The sequence below is a fragment of the Myotis nattereri genome, assembly GCF_964212035.1.
Source record: "Myotis nattereri genome assembly, chromosome: 5".
Lineage (NCBI taxonomy): Eukaryota > Metazoa > Chordata > Mammalia > Chiroptera > Vespertilionidae > Myotis > Myotis nattereri.
This window is the reverse complement of record NC_138080.1, coordinates 19668697-19686282: the sequence shown is the minus strand read 5'-3', so window position 1 is coordinate 19686282 and position 17586 is coordinate 19668697. Positions and strand designations below refer to the sequence as shown.

The 17586-nt window shown below is 61.3% G+C and overlaps 2 protein-coding genes and 1 long non-coding RNA gene across 5 annotated transcripts; 1 reads left to right on the top strand and 2 right to left on the bottom strand.

The window, feature by feature from the left end:
- Positions 1 to 373: 373 nt before the first annotated feature.
- ANO8 (anoctamin 8) lies at positions 374 to 9689 on the bottom strand (the record flags this gene model as incomplete). 2 transcript variants are annotated; one of them, XM_081092421.1, is made up of 18 exons in its annotated part: positions 374 to 1013; positions 1822 to 2491; positions 3223 to 3333; positions 3441 to 3572; positions 3680 to 3871; positions 4092 to 4895; positions 5674 to 5748; positions 5829 to 5884; positions 5991 to 6117; positions 6232 to 6384; positions 6702 to 6863; positions 6985 to 7112; positions 7200 to 7316; positions 7939 to 8035; positions 8131 to 8269; positions 8449 to 8581; positions 8707 to 8817; positions 9584 to 9689. In XM_081092421.1, 18 exons carry the CDS (start codon positions 9687 to 9689, stop codon positions 655 to 657), a joined length of 3672 nt encoding a protein of 1223 aa, XP_080948547.1. In that variant the 3' UTR covers positions 374 to 654. The 2 variants fall into 2 exon arrangements, with proteins under 2 accessions (XP_080948547.1, XP_080948548.1); XM_081092422.1 differs by having other exon boundaries at positions 374 to 1007.
- A 762-nt stretch (positions 9690 to 10451) lies between these two features.
- On the bottom strand, positions 10452 to 12293 carry LOC308520032. Its single transcript, XR_013996064.1, has 3 exons — positions 12054 to 12293; positions 11658 to 11815; positions 10452 to 10822 (listed from the first exon to the last, which is right to left on the bottom strand). It is a non-coding gene; the product is annotated as an uncharacterized lncRNA (long non-coding RNA).
- A 162-nt stretch (positions 12294 to 12455) lies between these two features.
- GTPBP3 (GTP binding protein 3, mitochondrial) lies at positions 12456 to 15886 on the top strand. Of its 2 annotated transcripts, none has more exons than XM_081092432.1 (9): positions 12456 to 12583; positions 12922 to 13169; positions 13270 to 13356; positions 13445 to 13647; positions 13826 to 13898; positions 13990 to 14106; positions 14295 to 14460; positions 14742 to 15020; positions 15192 to 15886. In XM_081092432.1, the coding sequence occupies exons 1-9, from the start codon at positions 12531 to 12533 to the stop codon at positions 15415 to 15417; spliced, it is 1452 nt and encodes a 483-aa protein (XP_080948558.1). In that variant the 5' UTR covers positions 12456 to 12530; the 3' UTR covers positions 15418 to 15886. The 2 variants fall into 2 exon arrangements, with proteins under 2 accessions (XP_080948558.1, XP_080948557.1); XM_081092431.1 differs by having other exon boundaries at positions 13990 to 14133.
- Positions 15887 to 17586: the final 1700 nt, after the last annotated feature.

Sequence of the window (17586 nt, the reverse complement as noted above, 5' to 3'; positions counted from 1 at the left end):
GGAGGTGGGTGTACCAGGAAGTGCAGCAGATAAAGGGGACAGAATCACCCCTGTCACCCCGCAGGGCTGCAGCTAACTCAGGACCCGGCCTGGCACCCAAACAGCTGAGTTCTTCCAGCTCTTTGTGATTTCTTCCTTTGTTTAGGAGGCTGAAGGCACAGCAGGCTTGGGGCTCAGTAGCTCCTCCCAGTGGCCTGGAGTCGGCTCCAAATCTGGGCCATCTCAGAGGTGGTACAGTTTGGAGTTTTTCATGTGGCCTCGAGACCCAGTTCTTAGGAGGAGCATCCACCTCAGGCTCACCAGGCCCAAGAATCAGTGTCAGCCTCAAGTCACTGGGCCCTGTGAACCCCACTTCCATTGCTCTGTCCTCAGGCACTGTTGAAATATACTTTTTATTGCATTTCTGCCGTTTTACAAAAATATGACAAAATAAATTAAAAACAAATAAATAATTGCCTGCTCTGTGTGTTTTCTGTTGTTGGGGGGGGGGGGTGTCATTCCCCCCATCCTAGTCAAAAGGAAAACGGCAGATAGGGGGGCTAGGCCCTCGCCCCAGAAGGAGGAGCCCAAGGGAGCCAAAGCATTTTCTGGGCTGTGGCCGCCCATTGGTGACTGCTATTGCATGAGAATAGGAAGGCAGGGCGCCAGGCAGAGCTAGTGCCAGCCACTGGGCCAGCACACAGCCTGGGGGCTGGGAGAGGCTGAGGGGGACTCGGGGGGCTCGGAGGATGGTGGCAGAGGCAGGGGTGCAAGGCTGTAGAAGCTGGTGTCTCCTGGCAGGGGCTGGGGAGCGGGCGGGGCCCCAGCCAGGGCACAGGGCGGGCACTCTGCATTGGTGGCAGGGGCCTGGCGGGGGGCAGTGCCTTCGCCCCCACAGCCCCAAGGCCCATCCCACTGCCAACAGCTGGCGGGCGGTGTCGGGGGCCTGGGCAGAAGCGATGGCGTTGATGGCACGGGGCTTCGGCTGCTGCGGGTGCGAAGGGCTGCGGTGCCCACTGGGGCCAGCGCTGTCCCTGCGGAGGTGAGAGGGGCCGTTCCGGAGAATGCCGCCCCGTGGCCACTGGACCCCACTCGGGGCCCTGCCTGCACTCCCCCCACTCCTAGGCACATCAGGGCCTTATTGCTTCTGATCAGCTTTGGGGTGTATCTCCTGCCTGCAGCACTGTGCCTTCCCCCCTCTGGGGAGAGTCAGCCTGAGGAAGTCCCTTGACTTCAGACCTAAGTCCCCGGTCCTGCAACTTCCACCTCTTGGGCTCCCTAGGTGCTGGACTCCTGGCTGGGGTTGGGACAAGTGAGGTGAGAGAGGCCAGGGCTGAGGCCTGGGTCCCTGCTCCGCCTGTGGCTGCAGCCTGTGGCCAAGCTGGCCGAGCTCCCTGGTTGGGCAGCCTCAGGCCCTGCATCCAGGAAGGCCTCCTCCAACACTGGGCTTCAGGGTGGGGACTTGCATAGAGGCCTGGGGGTCCAGTCCCCCCAGTTAGCTGGGTGTAGAGACTTATGGGGGGCAGGAAAGGCTGGGCCAGGTGGTGAAGGGGCCTCCCTCATCTCTGCTGGAGCTTGGCAGGCCGGGTGCCTTGGGAAGGCACCGGGACAGGGGGCTTTGGCATCCCTCCCCGGGGTGAGGAGGGTCAGGCACAGGGCTCCAGGCACTGGAGGGTCCTGGAGACAGCAGTCCTTTCTGAGGGGCTTTAGGCACCACAGATCCAGGTCCCCAACCGGTATCAGAGGCCTGTGTCCCCTTCAGCCCCACTCCCCAGGCCTGGCTTCCCCTCCACACCCCCAGACCCCAGCCCAGAGTCCCACCCCCGAGTTAAAGCTTGTGACCTGAGCCTTCCTCTTCCGGCCGGAGGACATCTGGCTCCTCAGCTGCAGCCTCGTCTGCCGGCCCACAGCGCTGGGCCCGGCCACCGCCACCGCCACCGCCAGGGGTCCCTTCCAACCGGACCTGCCCGCCCACCCCATTGGCCCCAGCCTCAGCCCGGGCGCCACTGCCGAAGGGGAAGAGCTTGCTGGCGTGGAAGGCCTTGGGTGGCGAGTGGCTGCGCTCGGGGTCCCGCCGGGTCTCGGGTGACTTGAGGAACTTGAGGAAGGCCGGCAGGCGGGTATCGCTGCCTGTGGGTGACTGAGCGGGGGTGGGCCGCGAGGCGGGGCCGGGCCCAGCGCCCGCTATTGAGGATGTGGCCCCTGATGACAAAAACTTGCCCTGCAGCGGGATGATCTGCTTCAGCTTCATGACATTGTTGGGTGCCAGCAAGGACCCTGGGCGCTTGGGCCGCTCGGAACCGTGGCCACCCACCCCGCTGCCCTTGGCCTTGGCCGAGGCCTTCTCAGGGGCAGCGGGGTCCAGCCCGGAGCCCTCCGCCCGGGCCTCCTCCCGGCTGCTGGTGTCCCGCTCCCGCCGGGGGTGGTGCTCTGTGTGGCGCTGGCGCTCCTCCTCCTCCCGCCGCTTCCGCTGCTGCTGCTGGTAGCGGTGCTGGGCCTGGCGCTCGTGTCTCTGTGGGCAGAGTGGGCCGTTAGGGGCACTGGGAAGACAGGGTGTGTGAGCTCGCTCCAGAAGTGGGGAGAGATCTAACCACTGAGGGGGTGCTCACTGCATCTCTTGGCCCACACCAGTGCTTTCCGAAAACTGAAGAGAAAGAGCATTTCCGGGCCACCAGCCGTCTCCACCCATGTGCCAGGCACCGTCGGATTAGCTGGGAGAGTATCAACAAATACTGGGCCTCCGTGGGCCTCTGCCTTCTGGAAAACCAGCAGGAGGCAGAGCTGTGACAGGCACAGGCCAGAGGCCTCACTGGCCAGTCCGCTCGCCACACGTGGCTTTTGCAATGTCAGGCCAGGTATGTGTTGGCCACCTGTTCTGAGGGGCCACATGGCAGCATAGACACAGGACACTTCTGTCACCGTGGAGAGCTCTGTGGCTTGGTCCTGGACAGCTCCACGGGTCGACACCCATGAGCTCATTTCTGAGGAATGCAGCAGAGGCTGGGCTTCCAGGAAGCGTCAGCGTGCCCCTGATCCTGAACGCGCTGGTGGTGACTGCATGCTCGGAGTGCCAGCCCTGTGCTGGGTGCCTCCGGGCTTCCAGAAGGGATCGGGTCCGTTTGGAGTGCTAATTCTTACCCAGGCTCTGCACACTTGCCTTCCCGCGAAGGCCACGGCCACCAGCCAGGCAAGGGGATGGCCCAATGAGCGGAGGAGGTAAACAGCCCCGCCCATCCCGAGTACCTTGAAGGCCTCCCGGCGCTGGTATTCGAGCTTGGCCATCTCTTCGGCCACCCACCCTGGGATGTCGGGGATGGCCACGTGGATGAGGTACTTGAGAAGCAGAGCGAAGTGCTGAGGCAACAGAGGAGGAGGTTGGAGGTGGCAGGCTCAGGGGTGCCTGCCATCCGCCCAGCTTCCTTGTCCGGCCGCCGGCTTCCTCGCCTGGCCCCCAGCCCTACCTCAAGCACCACCACGGACACGATGGCTGCCTCGGGACTGAGCCAGGGGAAGAGGCGCTGCAGCTGCCCACACTGGCCGATGAGATAGCAGTTGACGATGATCGCCAGGACACCCATGGCCTCCATCACCTTCTGCGGGGGGACACGGTGGGGCTCAGGTGGGGCCAGCCCCCCTCTCTGGGCCTTGTGCTCCCCATCTCCCTGTGCACCTCAGCTTGGAGCCCTTGGCCCTCCCACACCTGCCACTGGCCGATGCTCTCGACCCGCTGCCCAAAGGGCCGCTGCAGCCCCGTGCACAGCTTGAGGGCATCACTGCGGATCTCAATGAGGTTGTTGACCAGGGCGCACAGCGCAGCCAGGGGGAAGGCAGACGAGAAGAGCACGACGTAGCCAAACTGCACGAACATCTCCTGGTAGTCCTGGAACGTGTCCTGCGGGCGGGCGCCTACTCAGACCAGGACACTTCCTCCCTCAGACTACCTTACTCTGTCAAGGCCCCCTCCCTTAGATGATCCCCATATGGCCCCAGAGCCTCCCCTCCGGAAGGCTCCTGCTTACATCAAGGGCCCGTTATTTCCCCGAACCGCCACCATCAGACTGTGTGCCCGCCCCGCTGAGGGCCCTGCCGCCACCCTCAGACACCTGCCTTACCTCGTACTTCTTCATACAGCTCTCAAGCTCAGCCTGGGTGAGCTGGGGTGAGTGTTCCTCCTCGGGCGGGTCGATCCAAGAGGACCGATTCTGCCGCCGCTGCTTCTGGGCCAAGTTGCCTGAGCCAGTCTCCGGCTCTGGGCCCCCTTCTGGCCCCTGGTCACGGCCCTCACCCCCAGCCCGGCGGAGCAGGACAGCTGGGGGCTCCCGCTCAGGGCTGCCAGGTGCCCCCTCTACCTCATCATCCTCCTCGGCTAGTGTGAACACGCCCGGCTCCAGCCCCTTCTCTACCATGGTGGGGCTCCCCTCCTCCAGGAGGGCCTCCGGACTTGGGCCTGGCCGATGTCGCCTGACCCCCCGCTCAGCAAAGCTGACCTTCTTTAGACGGAGCCCGCAGTCCAGGAGGTCGCCCTCCTCACCTTCTTCCTCATCCTCATCTTCCTCCTCCTCCTCCTCCTCCTCCTCCTCTTCCTCCTCTTCCTTGCCCCCTCTCAATCCATTCCCTCCCTCCCCACCTTCCCCCGTGGGCCGCCGTTCCACTATGGCCTCCTCCTCCTCCTCTGGTGCCCCGCAGCCCCCACTGAGACACCTGCGGCGCCCCCTGCCACCACCCTCTTCGGCCTGGGGTTCAAGGTGGTAGGGTGCAGGGCGCCGAAGGCTGAGCAGGCCGAGCAGGGCCTGGGCCAGCTCCCAAGCAGCCTGTAGGCTGAGCTCGCCTCGGCCCAGCCGCCGGTACAGGTGTGGCTGCAGGACCTCGCGCACATTCTGAAGAAACTGGCGGGTGATCAGCAAAGTGGCCAGCATCTGGAGGCAGGAAAGGGGCGAAGAGAGCATGCGTGGGGAGCAGGCAGGGCCCTGGGCACCAGGACAGGCTACTGGGATGGGGCCCCCACCCTCCCAGAGCACATTTCCAGACACCCCCCACCCCCAAACCCAGTTCCTAACTCCACCCTTTGGAAGAGCCTAGACACAGAGTCCCCAGCCTCTGTCACTGTTCACCTGCTGCCAATCACAGCCTGACCAGCCACCGTGCTCCTGGCCCACCTTGCTAAGGGCTCAGGGCTACCCTGCTTACAGCACCCCCTGGGAGCTCAGCCACTGCCCAGGGCCCTGCGGGGCTGCCATCTGCACCATGCCAGGGGGGCCCATCCCCTCGTAGCATGCACCCTCAGCTTGTTGTGAGGCCCCCAGCACAGCCACGCTGCCTGCCCCAGCGAGGCCCTCAGGCTCGCCACCTGCCCATACTTTGGCCTGGGCCAGGTGCAGGAGGCCCCGGAGGGAGAGGAGGAACAGGTGGAACTGCAGGGCCACGAGCGGGCCCAGCACCGCCCGAAGCTGCCGCTCGAGGCTCTGGGACAGGGACAGGACGAGCAGGAGCTGTGAAGGGACCGACGGACAAGCAGACAGACAGATGGGGGGGGGGGTGACAGGCAGAGAGGACAAACAGATGGACAGATGGACAGAGAGGAGAAAAGGATGGAGGATGGGGGAGGGGCTGGAGAGCCCATGGACCCCTTGGGCCAGGCCCGGCCCCCCGTTGGCCACCATGCGGGCAGGGCACTGCCTTCAGCCAGGGGCTCACCTCCTTCAGGCGCTCCATGTCCTTGAGGTAGAAGCCAATGTAGAAGAGGCTCAGGTAGGAATTGATGAACTGGAACTGTGGAAAGCAGGCAGTGGTCACCCCGCTGCCCCGTCCCCAGGAGTTCTGCCGTGCCCCGCCTGTTGGCTGCCACTCACCAGAACAACCTTGATAATGAGGTGCTTCTCGTAGGCGCTCTCCAGCCGGTAATTCTCTGGGGGTCAAAGGGGCGAGTAAAGGGGCGGCCCGGGGTGCCTGTGGGGATTGGGGACCTTCCTCCTGGGGGCTGGGCAGCAGGGACCTCCCCTCAGAGAGCATACCCATGTCATTGAGCCAGATGGCCAGTTTCTTGTAGCCCTCCGCACTTATGCTGACCAGCAGGGCCAGCATGACCTTGGGCAGGAACCGCGCCAGACGGGGCAGCCCCTTCACACTCAGCACCAGCTCCTGCAGGGGTAGGGCGTTCATGGGTCACCCTGGCAGCTGGGCTAGGCTCAGGCTGGACCTGGGTGGGTGGTCACCAGGTCCGGGCTGAGGCTGGGGCTGGGGCCCCGAGATCACCTGCAACTGGAAACAGCCAAGCATCAGCAGGAACACGCAGGCCAGGCAGGCGAGGCACAAGGGCACGCTCACACACAGCTGGAAGAGCAGCCGCTTCCAGGGCGGGTAGTAGAACTCCTCGGCCCGCGTCACCGGGCTGATGCGCCGCACACCCTGGTGGAGGGCAGGGGCCAACCCGGCTTGGAGCAGAGGGGCTGCCCCCGGCGCCCCCCCCTTACCCATCCTCTGAAGTCATTTTCCCTCCAGCAGGCCCTCGCTTTCCCGGTACCCCCACCTGGTGCCTCCTTCCCAGGCTCCTGAATCCAAGTTCCCACCTTTCTCCTCTGACTATGCAGAGGTTCCCCACCCGCTCTGGCACACCCTTTCTGAGGCTGTAGCTGGATTTCACAGTTCCCGTCTTTGCTCCTACAGTGCTTCCTGCCTCCAACTCCCATTCTTGGAGTCCTTGGACCCAGCAGCTTCTGACTGACCCTGAACTGGGGTCGTGGCTCCTCCACAGCTTCCCCTGGTGAGTCCAGAGTCCCCCACTTGTAGGCCAGCTCTGCCCCCCTCCGTTTCCACTCCTCCAAGAAGAGTGTTGACCAGACCACGTTGAACAGGGCAAAGACCACGCAGGATACATCCTGGCTTGTCTGGGGGGTGAGGGGAGGGGGACGGGCAAGAGGGGCAAAGAGGATTCAGCTGTTACCCAGGCTGGCCCAGGAAGGGGGCTGTCTCAGGTGCCCCAGCCCACGCCTGGCCCATGCCCAGCACCTGATCGGCTTCTGTGAACGTGTACAGGACGGAGCCGAAGACGGCTGGATAGACCATCGCCGACGTGTAGAAGCCCAGCCAGGCAAAGTACATGGCAATCTTCACACCAAAATAGTCGCAGATCTCATCTGCAGGGGTGGGCGGGTGGGAAGGGGTCCCCGGTCAGCCCTGCCCTCCTCCTGGGACTCCTGCACACCCCCTGGCCCCGGCCACACCTAGGGGCTGGTTTTCACACACAGCCTGCACCCATGACTTCATGAGGCGGTTCAGGATGCGTTGCTCATGGACCGGGAACACTTGCTGGATGATCCCTCGGGCCGCCAGCTCGGGGACTGTTGGGAGACAGGAATGGTGACCCTTGGCCTTCTGTCTGCGCCTGGCCTGGCCACACCCCTTTGGCTGAAACCCAAGTCACGGCTTTTTGCCTGCTCTTAAACCTGCAGAGGCTCTTCCCGAGAGGTGGGGGAGGAGTTCTGGGTGGATGGGAGTGCAGAATTTGGGAGGTGCAGGCACAGGTGGGGAAGGGTGCAGGAAACCTAGAAAGGTGGGGGGTCCCAGTGGGGAACCATGTTTTTCAATAAAGCCACCTCGGTTCATTACTCTGCACGTCTGAGGAATGGGGTGCCACGTTGGCATCAGAAGGTGAACTGGCGGCGGCTGGTTTCCTGGAGTGGAAACTGAGCCCCAGGCCGCACAGCACAACGCGCAAGGGAGTGCTGTCCATGGTCCTGCCGCCGCCTCATCCCAGACCCAGGAAAGGCTCCCGCGGAACTGCCACCTGGAGGATCAGCCGCGCCCTTGGCCGAGGCCTGGATCCTTGAGCTCATCAGGCCCCGCCCAGCGCTCTGCTCGCCCAATTGTTGTACCTAGGCCCCGCCCTCCCGCCGCGATAGGCTGTCCTCGAAGAGACCCACCCCACGCCCCACACGTGGGCGCGGGCCCCCCCTCACTCACTGATTGGCTGGTCCTCCAGGAAACGCACGTTGTGCAGAGCCTCACCCTGCTTGGCTCGCAGGTTCTGGAGCCAGAAACGGATGATGCTCTGTCGCTCCTGCAGGGGACAGGGCGTGAGTACAGCGAGTAACGCCTGCAGACCAGGGATGTGCGGGATGTGCGGGATGTGCGCTGGGGGCTGGGCCGGCGCACCTGGGAGGTGAAGAAGCGCAGCTCACTCTCCACATTCTCGTAGATAAAGTCCTCCTCGCAGGAGAAGCCGCGGGTCCCCCCGCCAAACTCTGCCTTCACTGCTTTCCGCAGACCCAGCTCGTCGGCCCCTCGGAGGAGGCTGCGGGAAGGCAGGGGAGTGCGTCACGGGGAGACCCTGGCTCCCGGTCCTGGAGGGAGGGATGGTGCCCCTGGCGGCCGCCCGAGCCAAACACAGAACGGCCGGACCTTGTCGTTGGTGCTCGGAAGGGCAGGGAGCTGGGTGTCAGGGTCAGCGACAGGCCAGGGCCAGGGACTCGCCTCTCATACGTGGCGGTGACGAAGAAGGCATAGGCACGCGTGCGGCGGTGGTGGCGGACTTGCACGATGAGCTCGGGGATGCCCACGCGGATGTGGTTCAGCAGCCAGAGCAGCGTGTGGTCATCCGTCGTATCTGCCAAGGGTTGCAAGGACTGAGGAGTCTTGCCAGGATGGGTCCGAGGTCGCTTACAGACTCCCACTCAGGGGAGCCCGACTCAGGGAGCCCCGTCTGAGCTCGGTGCGGGTGGGCACAGGTACCTGGGAAGGTCATCAGCACGTCGCAGTTCTCCGTGGGCACAGTCTTCATCCACGCCTTGTGGGACACCAGGTACCGACCGGCTTGCAAGAGCCGCTTCCCAAAAAGCTTATCTGGGGGGGGGGGGGGCAGGCCGTCCAGGCCGTGGTCAGGCCACTTCTGGACCAGGAGCCTGGCCTCCAGCCCTTGCCCCTGCTCACACACGCACCAGGGCTCCTGGGCACTCAGCCTGGCTTTCAAGGCCCTGCAAGCTCTGGACTTGGCTTGTTTCCTTGCCTTCAAGTCCTTACACCCGCGGAACCCTCCTCCAGGAATGCCCTTCCCCCCAGACCCTCTCTTACAAATCTTACTCATTCTTGAGGCCCAGATCCGCCTCCAAAACCACAACTGATGGGGCCGCTTACTCGCAGCCCTGAGCGCTTCACCAGCTTATGTCAGCGAGTCTTCACCGCTGGGCGTGATGCTTACCCCCATTTCACAGGTGGGGAAACTGAGGTCCAAAGCATGTAAATCACGCGCCCAAGGTCACACAGCGGAGCTGGGGCTCGAACCCAGAACGGTATGATTCTATATACCCTTTGCGGAGAGGAACTCTCAAGCGCAGCCCTGCCTGGCCCCGATCGGTAGCCCCAGGGGTGACGGGCGGCAGCCTCCAGTCTGGGCTCCAGGAGGGGCGTGTCCGGGTCTCTGCGCTGGGACCCCCGCCCGCTGCACTGTTCTGGTCGCGCCCGCCCTGCCGCAGCCGCAGTGCCAGGAGGGGCCGGCCCCTCGACTGAACTCCAGACCGGAGACGGCTGACCCCAATCCCCCTCCCCGTCCAGCCGCCGCGCGCAGACCAGGCACCTGCAACCCTGACCGATGCAGCCGCCGCACACCTACCCAGAACTCCGGCCGCCGGAGCTGCAGGCTCGCCCTCTGGCGGGGGCCTCTTGCCGCGCTCGCCCTCCAGGGACGTACCCCCAGTGCCAGGGGTAGCTTCGGCCATAGCGAGGGCAGCGCCGGGCAGGGCAAGTCAGCGGCCGCAGGCTGCCGGGACGCCGGGGGTCGGCGGGCACATGGGGCCGGTGCAGCCCCGGAGCGCCCCAGAGGAGGAGACAAAGGCCGCGCCCGCCCGCGCCGGCTGCGTCTCCGCGTGCCCGAACGCTGCTTCTCGTCCCCGCCCGCGCCGAGCCTGGCCTCTCCTGCTCGGCCCCGCGCACGTCGCTCTTGGATCCTCAATTCCGCCCTAGTTGTTTTCTAGGTTTCGTTCTCGCCCGCCCACCTCACGCTCTGGTGCTCGTTCCCGCCCGCACCGCACCGAAGGTGCATTCCCCTTCTTGTCCCCGCCCGCTCCAGATTCTGGGTCTTGTCCCCGCCCGCTCCAGATTCTGGTTCTCGTCTCCGCCCGCTCCGGATTCTCCTCCTGAGTTTCCCCATCCGAAGAGGCGCGTTTGGAATCTGAGATGGGAGTGATTGAACTAGAACAAGACATTAAGCGGGGGAGGCCTGGTCTGGGGAGATTCCGGGTAACAATAACTGACAACTACCACAGCAGGAATGTGAATAATTATAGCAGGTCCTGTCTCAGCCCTCAGCCCTGCCCTAGAACACTGCCCAGGACGTCCTTCACCCCCTCTTCCTTCAGTCCACGCGTGCATCCACCAGGATGTAACCGTCTCGGGAAGGACTGGATCGAGTTGCCAGCTTAGCAAATAAAAACACAGTCCTCCCAGTTATTTAGATATGTTTTCCTAAAAAATAAAAGGCCTTTCAAAGTGAGAAGCAAAAAGCATTTATTTGAGATCAATAAGAATAGCTATTTGGGATGGGCTTATTAGGGCAGAAGTCCAAACAGTGTTGCAATTAGGAGACGAAGGCAATGGGTATTGATGAGAAAGAGAAGGCGAACAATGACATCGTCAGCAGGAAGGCGTTTCTACTGGTGCAGAGAACAGTGATGTTAACTCTAAACAATGTTTTAAAATTGCAGTCCGGTAGTCATAATACCTTCCTTATCTTTGCAAATAGTTCTTCAGAAAATACGTTTGCTTAGACCCAGTCCAAAGATTTGCGGCATAAGACAGGCAAAGCAGTTCCTTTGGGATGGCGGCTTCTCCTCCATTTTATTTATTTTTCTCTCTTTAAAAAAAAAAAAAAAATATATATATATATATATATATATATATATATATATATTTCAGAGAGGAAGGGAAAGAGAAACATCAGTGATAAGAGAGAATCATCCATCAGCTGTCTCCTGTCTCCTGCACCGCGGGGATGTGCCCTGCCCGGGACCTCCTGGTTCATAGGTTAACACTCAGCCACTGAGAAACACCAGCCGGGCTTCTGTCTTTTTGTTTGTTTTAGTTTAATTTTTTTTAAAATTTTTGTTTGCTTTCTTTCTTTTTTTCTGCTCCATTTTAAAGTGACTCCGTTTATATTACTTTTTTTTTTTAATTGATGAAGAGAGAGGAAGGAACGTCCATTTGCTGTTCCACTCATTTATGCATTCATTGGTGGCTTCTTGTATATGCGCTGACCAGGAATAAAACCCACAACCTTGGACTAGGGGGGCAAGGCTCCAACCAACTGGGTTACCAGGCCAGAGCAGTTTATATTACTTTTTACAAATGTGAGTTTCAGATAAACGAATAGATCTTTAGTAGGTCCCAAATATTACATGGGACACAGCATTATTCATTGTTTATCTGGAATTCACATTTAACTGGGCGTCCTGTATGGTGCCTGGCACCCAGACTCCTGCCCATCCTGAGTTGCCTCCTCCCTTAGAGAGAGCCCAGCGAGGGCAGGTGCCCGTTCTGGTTCTCAGAATGCACACAGTAGACGCCTGATGTATACTTGTGACAGATGGAGCAGCTCAGAGACAGCGAGTGCATTGTTAGTCCCTTTTCTACAAAGTTAAAAGCTGAGCAGGGCGGGGCGTGGGAGAAAAGAGAACTCGAGCCTTTCCTACCGATTCTTTCCCAAATGCAGGTGCTCTGCCCGCCCGCTCCATCCAAGAACCGAAGAATTGGCCATGAGAAAGCGTCCCCGAGACCCCGCCCAGCCAGTGCCTGGAATTCCACCGTCAGCTCTTCCTTCTGCTACGATCCCACGTTCTCCTAAGTTAACCTGAAAGTAATCGCGAGACTCACGTTTCTGGCTTTCGATGGGGGAGGGAGGGGCGCGGGTCCCGAGGCAGACGACATTCAGCTCTGCAGGAGCAGGCCGGGGCCAGGGGAGAGAGGGCTGTGCTGGGGGTTCCGGGAGGCGGCCTTGGAGCCAGGCCCGGAGGATGCATTTGGCAATTGAGGAAGGACATTGGAGGCCGAGGGAGCGGCGGGAGAGAAAGCTGGGAAGGGATGCAAACCTGGAGAGCCCCGGGAAAACAAGTGGGCATCTTCCCAGAAGATTTGCCCAGCGCCGGGACTGTCCCCCTGGGCCTCTGAAATGCTCTTGCTTCACCTAATGCTACGGAGTAGCTCGAGAGAGAAACGGGACTCGAACTCTCACCTCTGTCATTCCTACCGCTCAGCGCCCGCGTTCCTCCCACCCCTCCTTTCTGGCATTTCGGATGCCCGCAGCTCTAGGATCTTAAAAATTCCGTCTAGTGTTGCCAGGGGAAACGATTTCGCTGCAACCCCACGTGCAGGCCCTGCCTCTTTCCCAGGCACCAGCCAATAGAAACGCAGATCTTCAGTGGGTTGGCCGGTCCGTCTTTTGAGGGGCCCAATGGCAGCCGCGAATCCTCGAGCACTTGACCATCCAGCTGCGGAGTGGGCGGGGCCTCCCGTCCGGACTCGCAACCTCTGGGCTGGGCAGGCGGGCCGGTCGCTGCTGGGAATCCATGTGGCGGGGGCTCTGGACGCTGGTAGCCCGGGCGGCACGTGGGCCTTGCAGGTGGGATGGCCGGGGAAGGGGTGTGTCAGCGTGGGGCGTCGCTTGGGCTACAAGTCCTCTCCGTGGGGCTTGGGGGCGCTCAGTTCCCTGCGGCAGAGCCGAGCTTTCGAGTTCTTCCAAGCCCCCACCTACTCCGCCCCCTGCCGCAGTCCCCCGGCCTCAGGGTCCTCAATCCGCTCACCCTCTGGCCCCAGGCCCTCCGGTCTCCCCCCCCCCCCCCCCCAGCCGCAGAGGCTGCTTGCACTTGGGGCATTTCTCCCCCGTCGAACCCTCGATCCACCTGCCTGCTCTGCGGCAGAGCCTCCACGATGCACTGTCTCTCTCCTCTCCTGTCCCAGACCGTGCGCGCGCCAGGGCAGCGGCGCCCCGGCTCCTGGGTCCGGGGCCACCATCTTCGCGCTGAGCTCTGGCCAAGGCCGCTGTGGCATCGCCGTGATCCGGACCAGCGGCCCTGCCAGCGGGCACGCCCTCCGCAGCTTGACTGCACCCCGGGAGCTGCCCCGCGCCCGCAGCGCCAGCCTGCGCCTGCTCACCGACCCCCGCTCCGGGGAGCCGCTGGACCGCGCCTTGGTGCTCTGGTTCCCAGGTGAGCGCCTTCAGACCCCGAGCCTGCTGTAGCTCCCAGGACCCGGTAGACCATCTCAAGCGGTTGCCCAGCCTATGCCCTTCCCTCCTCACCACACCAGGTCCCCACAGTTTCACGGGTGAGGACTGTGCGGAGTTCCACGTGCATGGAGGCCCCGCAGTGGTGAGTGGCGTCCTGCAGGCCCTGGGTGAGTCTACAGCCTGGGGTTCGAGGTCTGGCCCGGCCAGGGGGCCTGGGTGGGGGCCAGGGTCTCAGCACCCGGGGCCGTCCCGCAGGCAGGGTGCCAGGGCTGCGGCCTGCGGAGGCGGGTGAGTTCACCAGACGGGCCTTTGCCCACGGGAAGCTGAGCTTGACGGAGGTGGAGGGGCTGGCGGATCTGATCCATGCGGAGACGGAGGCACAGCGGCGGCAGGCCCTGAGGCAGCTGGACGGGGAGCTGGGTCAGCTCTGCGGTGGCTGGGCAGAGACCCTCACCAAGGCAAGTCCCCGTTTGCCCATCCTCTGCCTCGGAGACCCCCATCTGCCCATCCCCTGCATGAGAGCATCTGGTCTATGAACCTCCAACCTGATCCCCCAAGTCAGGCTGGACCTGGGCAAATTGGGGGGCTAGGGGGTGGGTTCCTGGGTGATAACACCTCATACCTCCCCTCCCCCAGGCTCTGGCCCATGTGGAGGCCTATATCGACTTTGGGGAGGATGACAACCTGGAGGAGGGCATCCTGGAGCGAGGTGTGTTGGCCTGGGGGTCACGGCTGGGGACACCTGGCATTTCAGCCCCTAGAAGCCCCCTCCCTCCCTCCTCTCTTTCTTTCGTCCACAGCTGACAGCCAAGTGCGAGAGCTCGAAGTGGCACTGGACACACACCTGCGAGATGCCAGGCGCGGGCAGCGGCTGCGCTCAGGGGCGCACGTGGTGGTCACGGGACCCCCCAACGCGGGCAAGAGCAGCCTAGTAAACCTACTCAGTGCGTGGGAGGGGGGCCGGGGGCGGGCCTGAGCTGCTGCGGTGTGGGGGAAGGGCCAGGGAGGACGAAAGCTCTCGCCGGCCAGGGACTGGAGCTGGGAGAGGGGCTCCCTTGTCTTCACTGACTTCCGCCCCTTTCTCTGACCCCCTTCCCCTCCCCAGGCCGGAAGCCAGTGTCCATCGTGTCCCCAGAGCCGGGGACCACCCGTGACGTGCTGGAGACCCCTGTCGACCTGGCCGGGTTCCCAGCGCTGCTGAGCGACACGGCAGGGCTGCGGGAGGGTCAGGGGCCGGTGGAGCAGGAGGGTGTGCGGCGCGCCCGAGAGAGGTGGGTGGGCGGGCAGACAGGGTGGTGGGAGAGGGAAATGTGCCCCTTCCTGTCCCTGTTGTATTTATTATTCTTTCTTCTTGAATCAGAGATTTAACTGGGGACTCTGATTTGGGGAGAGCAGCCCTTAGATTTTGGCTCTGCCCACATGTTCGGCTCCACCCCCGACACTCAGCCCCACCCCTACCCCCAATGCTCTGCCCCGCCCCCACACTCAGCCCAGTTCCCGAAATTGCTCTACTCTGGGGTCACTTCTCAGCTGATTCTCCCTGCTCCCCCAGGCTGGAGCAGGCTGACCTCATTCTGGCCGTGCTCGACGCCTCTGACCTGGCCTCTCCGTCCAGCTGCAACTTCCTGGACACGGTTGTCACCCCCGCGGTAGCTCGGAGCCCCAATGGGAACAGCCAGCGCCTCTTGCTGGTGCTGAACAAGTCGGACCTGCTGCCCCCTGGGGGTCCAGCCCTCAGCCCTGAGCTGCCCCCCCACCTGCTGCTGTCCTGCCTGACCGGGGAGGGGCTGGACGGCCTCCTGGAGGCATTGAGGAAGGAGCTGGCTATAGTGTGAGCCTCACCTTGCCCACCCCACAGCCTCTACCCAAGTTCAAGTGGGGGCTGAGCCCCGGCTCTGGGCACATGCCTGTCTCAGTTCTGTCTCTGCAGAATGAGCATGCTCATCCCCCTTTGAGCCATGGTTATAAAGCTAAGAGAGACCATGTTCTCTGTCCCTTGCAGGTGTGGGAACCCGTCCACAGGCCCACCACTTCTGACGCGGGCAAGGCACCAACATCACCTCCAGGGTTGCCTGGATGCCCTTAGCCGCTACAAGCAAGCTACAGATGTGGCCCTGGCCGCCGAGGCGCTGCGCGTCGCCCGGGGACACCTGGCCCGCCTCCACGGTGGAGGGGGCACCGAGGAGATCCTGGACATCATCTTCCGGGACTTCTGCGTGGGCAAATGAGGGGACCGCTGAAGCTTGAGCCAGGCTGGATGGACACCCAGAGCCTGGAGACGCCTGGGAATAGCTCAGGCCAAGCGAGGTTTTCATTTCCTTGGGGAAGGCCTTGACCGCAAAACACGAGTGAGCTCCCTATTGCTGATGGTGACCACGCTCTAGCTGGCCAGGTTCCCCCACGGGGACTTGCTGGGGTTCAGGCCCTCGAGTGGGGCTGAGCAGAGGTCCCTTTGGGCACCTGATCCTGCGGGAGTAGCCGTGAGGGTTGGGAGGGAGTTAGGAGAGTCGCAGGGGTCTGTTTTTCGTAGTTTTAATGTATTTTGTAAATACCAAAGGAAAAAAAATCTCAGGTGATCCGGAAACGTGGAAACCCTCCCCCCACTGCCACTGGTGTCACAGCATAACTTATGTCCTTCTAGAACTTTGAGTGTTTGTATACTTGTGAGTGCGCCTGTAAAATATGTTTTATCTTGTGTATTCTGCAAACTTTGTGTGTTTATTGCTCTGCGGGTTGTCATTCCTTTTTTAATATTAATCTTGGAACTTTGTCTCTTGTATCTTAAAAGTGACTTGCAAAATCCTGGGAGCTCTACTTCCTTTCCAAGGTTATTAGTCTCTGTCGATTGATTGATTCATTCCTTTACTCATTTAGCGAATATTTACCAAGTACCCTCTATGGATAGAATTGTGCACATCCTTTTCCTGGATCTTCATAAAGCACACTGCAGCGGGCGGTTCTAAAGACGAGGAAACAGACTCGGGATAGTAGTTGGTGGTGGAGGTCCCCCGCTTTGGGATTTGCACATAGGTCTGTTTGACTGAGTTCACGGTGGGCCTTCTGTGCCACAGGCCGAGTGCAGGGTGCTGGGAACATGGACAGAAGCAAGCAAGCATCGCCTCTCCCCTCGTTAGAGATCTAGCTCCTTCCAGTGAGGCCTGATGGCTGCCGTGTGAATTTACAATGAGGGGTGCCCTGGTTAGGGACCTGTGGGGTGAGTTCCAGGCCTTTTATTCTGGGACTTTAGGAGGGCCTGCTATGGCGCTGACAAGCCAGCAGAGGGCGCCTTGCTCTAACAAGGAGGTGCCTGGCAGTCCTCCGCCAGAGTTCCAGCCCCCTAGGTTCTAGGGATTCGGGCTTCTACACCCATCTGGCGGTTTACGGATAGTCAACTCTCCCTGCCAGAGGCGGAAACTGAGTTTCCAATAGGGTCAGGATCTTTTCCAGAATCAGAAAAAGACCTCCACCTCCAGCAGTTGACACAATCGCTCAGATTCCAGGGGACAGGTGAGCAGAGCCTGGGAGCTGTCCAGGGCCCGCCCACAAAGGGCATGAGAGGGTCTTTAGGAGGCTCCCATGTCCTCGCGGACTTCATTGCAATATGTCACTATTTACTGATTTCTTTGCTTATGCAGCAGCTGGGATCGCCCCTGAATGGGGTGCTTCTGGATGGAAAGGGTTACTGAGAGCTGAGTCCATGGATATTACGCCCATTTTTCAGAAAAGCAATTGATGCCCAGAGAAGGAAAGCAATGATGTCGGTCCCTTGGGGGGTAGTCGTCCAGATGTCACGCACGGGGAGGGTCTGGGGGCTCCCAGGAAGGGTGGGCGTGGTCCAGGAGGGGCGGAGCCGCTCGGGGCAGGATGCCTGAGCCCCCCCCCCGGCCTCCCCCTAGGCCAGTGATGGCGAACCTATGACACCTCTGACACAAGAACTCATTTTTTTGGTTGATTTTTCTTTGTTAAATGTCATTTAAATATATAAAATAAATAACAAAAATATAAGTCTTTGTTTTACCATGGTTGCAAATATCAAAAAATTTCTATATGTGACACGGCACCAGCGTTAAGTTAGGGTTTTTCAAAATGCTGACACGCCGAGCTCAAAAGGTTCGCCATCACTGCCCTAGGCCCTGGCACAGGGCTGGACCAAGGTCCTTGGCTACTGTCCATTTTTTCCAAGAAGGGTGAGGTGGTTTGTGGGAAGCAGCCATGGGGGTTATTTATAGAGGCCACAGGAAATCCCCAAAGAGTCAGAACCTCACCCAGCGGCTGGACCACAGGGTCAGGGAGGGGGTCTGCCAATTGCTCCCAACTGGTACTCGGTCCCTGCCCCTCCCCAGAGAGCCACCAAGCCTGGGTGAGTCAGAGCTGCAGGATCAGAGCCAGGAAGAGTG